General features: G+C 43.9%; 2 protein-coding genes across 2 annotated transcripts; one reads left to right on the top strand and one right to left on the bottom strand.

Moving 5' to 3' along the window:
* Nucleotides 1-1,049: 1,049 nt before the first annotated feature.
* On the bottom strand, nucleotides 1,050-4,789 carry cmpk2 (cytidine monophosphate (UMP-CMP) kinase 2, mitochondrial). Its single transcript, XM_047014272.1, has 5 exons — nucleotides 4,038-4,789; nucleotides 3,734-3,848; nucleotides 3,278-3,479; nucleotides 2,777-3,010; nucleotides 1,050-1,759 (listed from the first exon to the last, which is right to left on the bottom strand). Exons 1-5 carry the CDS (start codon nucleotides 4,701-4,703, stop codon nucleotides 1,639-1,641), a joined length of 1,338 nt encoding a protein of 445 aa, XP_046870228.1. The 5' UTR covers nucleotides 4,704-4,789; the 3' UTR covers nucleotides 1,050-1,638.
* A 119-nt stretch (nucleotides 4,790-4,908) lies between these two features.
* On the top strand, nucleotides 4,909-7,665 carry rsad2 (radical S-adenosyl methionine domain containing 2). Its single transcript, XM_047014273.1, has 6 exons — nucleotides 4,909-5,408; nucleotides 5,501-5,662; nucleotides 6,183-6,412; nucleotides 6,603-6,752; nucleotides 6,950-6,982; nucleotides 7,106-7,665. Exons 1-6 carry the CDS (start codon nucleotides 5,069-5,071, stop codon nucleotides 7,268-7,270), a joined length of 1,080 nt encoding a protein of 359 aa, XP_046870229.1. The 5' UTR covers nucleotides 4,909-5,068; the 3' UTR covers nucleotides 7,271-7,665.
* Nucleotides 7,666-7,812: the final 147 nt, after the last annotated feature.

Here is a 7,812-nt window from a genome sequence, read left to right as displayed (position 1 = left end):
CCTCTCCCCCGGCCTGCTCTGTTGTGCAGATGAAATATTGAAGGGAGGAGTGTAGTGTAAAGTGGCCCCATACAGTGTGAGGTCTACTTAGTGGTGCTGCCGAGTCAAGGCCTATCTACCTGTTCCTCTTGGATGGAGACAACAGACTTGGCTGGATGGCTGGGTGGGTTTTCTTTGTGCTGGCTGAGAGACTGTGAGCTTGACTTCTACCCTGCATCACACTGAGGTGAGAATGTGAATGTGGTGGTGAATAAAAGCAGGAGGAAAACTCCACTTGAATTGTGAAGTGAAGGTATAAATCAGAGTCCATCTGTCAGGGACACCTAAAGAGTCCAGTGCCTTCAGACATTACAAACCCTGAAATTGCCAAATGAACCTAGACTGTTCCATCCCTTTATGATTGCAGCTGACGCTTTGGCTCCAAAGCCCCACACTCCTCTTCATCCTCTAAACACGGTGACGGAGGCTTGTGCAGGAGACCTGGCCCTTGTGTGCGTGGGAGCGCAGGGTGACATTGATATACAGTGGACCATTAATTGCCATATGAATGTGGTCTGCAGTGGTGAGTTCTGTGCTGATGTTCCTCGCCAGAGGAGATGGGTCACTCTGTCTTGTGCAGCCTGCAGGCTTGCCAAGCTCATAATTACTAAAACCTCCAATTAATCTTGCCATCACAGGCCAAACATACACTTCCCCCCCCTATATAATGGAGTTACGGTATGTAGCCTACTTAAGTGTGTGTGTGTGTGTGTGCATTTGTGTCTTTCCATAAGTACATCCTGTACTTTTTCATTTCTATACATCAGTGAAATCCTTTCAGTCAAACAGCATTTGCCTCAAGGCCAAGTTGTGTTTTGTCCAAAGCAGACTTACAGCCGTACAGTGAAGCGTCCCCTACAAAGCAGCTGTATCTAGTAGAGTCTATATCCAAGTCCCACCAAGTGAAAGGTAAACAGCCTTGACACAGTACAGTATAGTGTAAGGCATACACTAACTGTGCAGCCAAAATGGATGATTTTCCCAGTTCAGAAAATAAGCCACAACCAGTCTGTCTTTAATTCACGTTTCCTTTAATTTGAAACCGTAATCCAACAAATAAGCAGTGTTATTCTTATGTGTAATGGATCACAGGTTAGTGTGTGTTTTAAACCCTGGAAGGAATCTCCACCAGTTACTTCAAAAGGAAAGCAGAAAGCTGGTCTTAGACTTGGGCGGTGGGCCGTGTATAAATGAAACCAAAGTGATTGATGAATATACAAACCCTCCCTTTCATTTCCTGGAGTTCAGGCCTAATAAAGCTGGTTGTCATAGTGAGCCCTTAGACTGTATCCATAAATATGACTACTGACAGATCACTATAGCATTCACAATAACACTCCCATCATCTCACCCATGCCATTCACGCAGAATGGGACATGTTGTGACATGCCCTGGCTGGGCTTTTAGTGTTAGTGTGCAAGTGTGTGTGCTGTAGCTGTATGTGTAGTCTGGCCCCTTGCCATAAGCCATTGTGAATAGAATCTTTTCACCAACTCTCTCTTCCTCTGGTTGGGGCATTTCTACAACACTTTACTGCCATCTAGTGGTGTCGATTGGTACAGCAGCCACCTGGTGCAGGGTTGTCAGAGGAGGAGCTGTTTACAAGTGGCATTTGTCCCTAATTAAAAGTAACACTTGTTGGAGCACTTGGTCCTGAGAGGGACTGGCATCCACGGTGACACAGGGTGGGCCCTCAATCCTGTGGTAAGCCTCCTCAACTCTGTGGGCGAGATGAGGAGCAGAGTTTTCATGAGTTTTCATGTCACACACACACACACTCTCACTAACTGGGTCATCCAGAGACATTATACAATATGCTACATAACAAGTGATTTATATGCTAATGTTACAATCAAGGATACGCTATTAGTATTCAAAGGTCAGTTCTGGACCAATCTGTGATCTGTTCCATTACGCCACAAGGACATGTAACACCGGGACATTCTGTATGGATATGGTGAGTATGATCACAGATTAAAGGTCAGATTCAGATGATAAACAAGCCTGAAAGCATAAAGGTGATATCTTTTCCAATCCAGCCCGGCAAAGTCAAGACAGCTAGCCCATGTGGCAGTATTGTACAGAGAAGCCATGATGTCATTGTCCAGTATAAATGAAGGTAGCCATCGACCAGTCTCTGTCTGACTGACTGACTAGCACCAGTGAGTTTAGACCAGCTTAATGGACCACGCCAGCTCCCAGAGTAATCACTGGGCCTCTCATCAGCTGGTGCCCCTTGGGAGGGCAATTGATTGTTAAGTGTTTGAAGGCTCAGACTAAGACTGAACTGACCCAACTCAATAAGGTACAGTAGAGAGATAGTGTGTGTGTGTGTGTGTATGTGTGCATCTCAGTAAATCTGTTCGTTGATGCAGTGTCTTGTCAATACGCCACAGTAAAGCGTGTGTGCCATTTATCTATGCAATGCAATCCCAACACTGGCATGATCGAACATGTTTTCACGTCTGTTCAATTGGACCAGGCATGCAGTGCAGCGCAGTGAGGTAGTGAGTGTTTTAAAAAGCTGCCTCATTTCAATGGTTACATGCAACATATGTCTATAGAGACGTTATTCAAAATATATATACTAAATAAGGTGGCGGTAGGCAGGTATAAAGGAACAAATAAAGAAATGCAAATGGAGACCTAGTAAAAATTGAGAATATTCCAATACACACACAGCACATACACACCCACTTGCACTTCTAAATGTTCACATTCTTCATGTGTGTCTTACTTCAGCCTAAACAGGTGGTCAGCCTCCAGCTCCTCCTCTTCCTGGGTCTTGTCCTGCCCCCTTCCCCGGAGTCTCCTCCTCCTCTCCTGGGGGTCGAGGGTCAGCAGGATGACCAGGCTGGGCTGGAGCAGGTCGCCAGGCCAGCGGTACACCTCGGAACCCCCCTCTGGCAGGTTGTTGACCTTGCCCCCCACGGCCGTGGCGATGGCATAGGCGGCCGTGCTGTGCCAGTACCTGAGCAGAGGGGCCGGGGAAACAGAGACAGCACTGTGTTGGATGCGTAGATAGGGGTGTTGAATACTGTGTTTATTAGTTAACTAACACTGATGTCCAACCATCTTATTCGAATCTAGATTTTCCTGTGGATAGTTCTTTTGTTTTCTTTCTTTTTTTCCTTTTGTTTTTCTTTCCTAGGTTTGTTCTACGCTCTTCACAGAGATCCTTTCAGAGACAATGAACCATTTCACTGTTTCCCTGTGGGGATTTCTCAGTGGTCCTCACCTGTCCACGATGACAGGTGTGTGGGTGGCCTCCTGGCCTATCTGTCCAGCCGTGATGTAGTTACCCAGGGCGTAGAAAGCCCTGCGGAGGAGGGGGGGCTCCTGGTCGAAGAGGCCCCTCCAGGGGGCCAGGCACTGGGGAGGGGACCTCAACAGACTGGCCCCCAGAGCCTCTCTGAGAGACTGGGTCAGGGTGGTCTTACCTGGAGAGAAAGGGGAGTGGGAGAGGGAAGATGGAAGGAAGGGGGTAGGAAGAGAGGAGGTAGGGGAGTCAGGAAGTAAAGAGTTAGCACTGGAACTATGGTGTGTCTCAGTTGGCTGAGCATGACCAAAGGAGTAGGCCTAATTCCCAAAAGGACAAGGCACTCCCGTTCATTTAATAGTTGGTAGCGATTGTGTTCAAGTTTCTTTGTATTTAAATGAAGGAGCTTTCCTAGTGAGGTAGTACAACACTAACCTGTGGCGTCTAATCCCTCGATGACAACTACAGGATGGTGGGTTTTCTCTCCAGTCTGCAGTCTTTGGTCCACAAGCTCCAGAACAGCCCTGGACCCTGGAACCACGTCACCACACTGCAGGGAAAGCCACATGATACATGAAGGTGTAGTGTCAGATCTGAAAGGAGTGTTTGTGTGTATTGCCTCCTGATATTTTGCTCACCACCACTAGAGTGTGGCATTGTCTGTTTTGAATTAGACAAACACAGATCACTGAACTGAAAATGTATCATGGTGTAGGCTAGAATAACCGTGAATCCAAACCTCTTCTAGAACACTGTAGGCATCCTCAAAACTGTAGAACACATCAGAGTTGATTATGTTAAGGGTTGAGGGATGGTAATCCGGCGCCTCTGCGGAAACCACACTGTATCTAGCCGTGACTTCCACGTTGCCGCTCTCTGTGCGGGACCACAGGTGTTGCAAGAATTGGCCGTCTCCTCCGCCAGAAACATAGGAGCACACGACCACCGGATATCCGTGGAGAAGTTCCTTCAAAATTCCTTCAGTTGCCACTGAAGACTTTGAAAAGTCTTTGAGGAAATACCCTTTAATGACAGACTCTCTGACATTAGGCTGAAATGACGTCACCCTGTGAATCTGACAGTCTGAAGGCAATTCGTTCATCAATTTGTCTTTAAGGCTAGCGTAAAACTTTGCTTTCTGAATTCTGTCATTGCTGTCGACATGAAGCGAGTAGCATTTTCCATCAGAAAATACGTTTATGAACCCCTGTAAAAACTCGTTGCATTTTCTGTCTTGCAGAGAAAAATAAATGGGATCAGACTTCTTGTCTAATTCAACAGAGAAAACACACGACGACCAACTTCCAAACCGAGACATAATGCGTTTACTGTTTATGCTGGTGCCAACCTTGAGTGACCCAAAAGCATGGCCCAACATAGACCAAATGATCTTCCCTCTAGCCATTATAGCCTATAGCATATGGCTATTTAAGCGCACCCAGTCTGCCGAATTGATCATTTCAGTCGAAAACGAAACTTATCGGCGATATGCAATGAGGGTTGTGTAGATAGCACAACTGAATCGAAAGAAAAACTGTCTTGTCATTAGGCTACACCACGGGATATTATCGTTTACAGTAAATCACCGCCCACAAAGATAACAATTTGTATTTCACTTGCTATACCCAGACTAGTAGCCTACTAAGTTTTGTTTTCATGCTCTCTAGAAACCGGGCGAGCGGCCTGAAAAGCTCATCGTTTTCGTTACGTCACTATTTGCAAGCGGTAGCATCAATATAAAGGACTGTCAAATGTTTCTGCATAATTCAGATGAAGACTGAAGTTATGAAAATGTTGCTGTCTACTAAAGTAATGTTTCTGAAGGCGCTCTTTGATCTGTGCATTAATAAACTACAGTGCATATTAGCTACCGTCCTGTCCAGGGCACACTGCTTTCTTGGGGAGACAAATCGGCATTTGGGAGGCGCACCTGAAGTTACCACCTTAGATGCGGGATATAAGAAGTCTGCAGTGGCACCCACCAGCGTCAATTATCATTTTACACGGCAGTGTAACTATAAATGTGGCTTTTGTTTCCACACTGCGAAAACATCTTTTGTTCTTCCCATTGAGGAGGCAAAAAAGGGTCTGAAATTACTGAAGGAAGCAGGTAGATTTTCTCAATAACCAAACTTGTTTAATCTAGGCTAAATAAATGTTAATTCATTCAAAAATTGACATTTGTTATTGTATACATTTTAGGGTTGGAAAAAATCAACTTTTCCGGCGGAGAGCCGTTTTTGCACGACAGGGGAGATTTTTTGGGAAAATTGGTTCAGTACTGCAAACAGGACCTCCAGCTTCCCAGTGTCAGTATTGTCAGCAACGGAAGCCTGATAAAAGAGAGATGGTTCCAGAAGTATGGTAAGATATAAAATTAAAATCGTAATGGATTTGCTGTATCATTGCTGTATCGTTATAATAATAAATGAATAAATGTAAGATGAACTAATGCATTAATTATTCATATTGTGCTACATTAATTTGTAATTTAACTCATTTGTAATTTACCTCAATTACATCATACCTTTAGTATGTGCTGCTGTAAATTCCTGTAACTAGAATGCCTCAGATTCACAATCCTTTAGACTGGCTTTATTGTAATTTCAAACATACACAGCTAAACAATACACAGTGAGAAAACAATATTTTCAGGACCACTACTACAAAAAAAAAAACCCAGAAAAATGTATATATTATTTTAAACACTAGATGGCGCCATTATTGTAATGAAATAATTAAACCTAGTTAATAACTTATGTTCAAACTAATGGGGTTATTGAGGTTTTACTTTCATATTCAAAAGATCATAAGGCTAAATCCTGTTAATCAACAACAAAACACGGTTTCAAACAAATGTCCAACTCCCACATGATCATCACAGGGGAGTACCTGGACATCCTGGCCATTTCCTGTGACAGCTTTAACGAGGAGACCAATCAGCTGATTGGCAGAGCCCAGGGCAGGAAGAGCCACCTGGATAACCTCCACAAGGTCCGTAACTGGTGCTGTAACTACAAAGTGGCATTCAAGATCAACTCTGTCATCAACACCTTCAACATGGATGAAGACATGAGCGAAAACATTACCCGGCTGGACCCTGTTCGCTGGAAGGTATAAGACTTGACAAGAGACAGATTGAAACCTGAATACTCTAAAGACACTTTACTGACCAGACAGACAGACCGATAAACAAATAAATAGATAATACCAGGATAAAGCAGAGGAAAGAACATTGTTTTACATCCCTGTTTGTAAGTCAGCGTATTGAGGATTTGTGTGTTTGTGTGCTGTGTGCCTCTAGGTGTTTCAGTGCCTGCTGATTGGCGGCGAGAACTCAGGAGAGAACAGTCTGAGGGAGGCCGAGAGGTTTGTCATCAGCGAACAGCACTTCCAGGACTTTTTGGACAGACACAGCAGCATTTCCTGTCTGGTTCCAGAGTCCAATCAGAAGGTGCGAAACGTCTCAGGGTAGTGTCTGGTTAGCACTCCCACTCCCACTGTCACACATATCTCACGTCAGTGATGCACATCCCACTGTTACATAAGCAGTGCTTCACACTTATTAACCTGCTGGGCATTTTGTGCCTTCTTCATTGTACAAACTATGTTCATCAAGATTTTAAGGTTTGTTTCTGTTTATCGTTTTAGATGAGAGATTCCTACCTCATCCTGGATGAATATGTAAGTTGTTTATATTTTTGTGGTATCACAATACTGTTTGGGTACAGTGGTCCGCATTCACGCACTAGTCCTGAGGTTCCTAAGCCATCAAACCCATATACGTACGGTTTTGTTGTTTCCCAGATGCGCTTCCTGGACTGCACCCAGGGGAGGAAAGACCCCTCTAAATCCATCCTGGATGTAGGGGTGGAGACGGCCATCCAGTTCAGCGGCTTTGATGAGAAGATGTTCCTCAAGAGAGGAGGAAAATATGTGTGGAGCAAAGCTGACATGAAGTTAGAGTGGTGATCAGTGTGGGTGGATGTGGGGTTTGTTTACTGCTGCACTTTAGAAATAGAATGATATTATAAATAATAATGGTATAGTTTCATGTAATTGCTCTGTAATTGTGTGCAAAGATTGGTGCATAATTACATTAGCTGCCTATTTTATTTGTTGTTATATTTTAACCTGTTATGATATGTTTTTACGTTAATATTTGTTGTTGACTAAAATGAGCTTTAAAATATACTCAATGAAGTATGAGTGTATGTTGAGGACAGTACTAATGCATTTTAATGGAGCAATGCATGTTTGCACATCTGCACTTTGAAATGTAACAGCGAAAGTTCTGCCCTTTTTTACTGGCAAACGTCTCTCCTGTATATTTTGCATAATGGAAATAAATCAATCTATGAATGACATTTCAAGTAATCTTGCATGTGACTGAGATAGCTATTCTGGTAATGCGTGTATTTACTTGTGATGACAGTCTCCACAATACTGTAGCGTGAGACAGTGACGCAGTTTGACCAGCAAGCGTCGCTGCCGACGTGTTTGTCATCCAGAGA

This window comes from Hypomesus transpacificus, unplaced genomic scaffold, assembly GCF_021917145.1.
Source record: "Hypomesus transpacificus isolate Combined female unplaced genomic scaffold, fHypTra1 scaffold_232, whole genome shotgun sequence".
Taxonomy (NCBI): Eukaryota; Metazoa; Chordata; class Actinopteri; order Osmeriformes; family Osmeridae; genus Hypomesus; species Hypomesus transpacificus.
This window is presented reverse-complemented; position numbering and strand designations above follow the sequence as displayed.

Bases quoted from the DNA above. Each gene is read 5' to 3' on its own strand.
- cmpk2 (XM_047014272.1), bottom strand. From the start codon at position 4,703: ATGGCTAGAGGGAAGATCATTTGGTCTATGTTGGGCCATGCTTTTGGG. The intron at 3,849-4,037 runs GTTTGGATTCAC...CTTTCCCTGCAG, and splicing joins CCTACAGTGTTCTAGAAGAG to TGTGGTGACGTGGTTCCAGG. The intron at 1,760-2,776 runs GTAAGACACACA...TCTCGCCCACAG, and splicing joins GACCACCTGTTTAGGCTGAA to AGTTGAGGAGGCTTACCACA.
- rsad2 (XM_047014273.1), top strand. From the start codon at position 5,069: ATGAAGACTGAAGTTATGAAAATGTTGCTGTCTACTAAAGTAATGTTT. The intron at 6,413-6,602 runs GTATAAGACTTG...GTGTGCCTCTAG, and splicing joins TGGACCCTGTTCGCTGGAAG to GTGTTTCAGTGCCTGCTGAT. The intron at 6,983-7,105 runs GTAAGTTGTTTA...GTTGTTTCCCAG, and splicing joins ACCTCATCCTGGATGAATAT to ATGCGCTTCCTGGACTGCAC.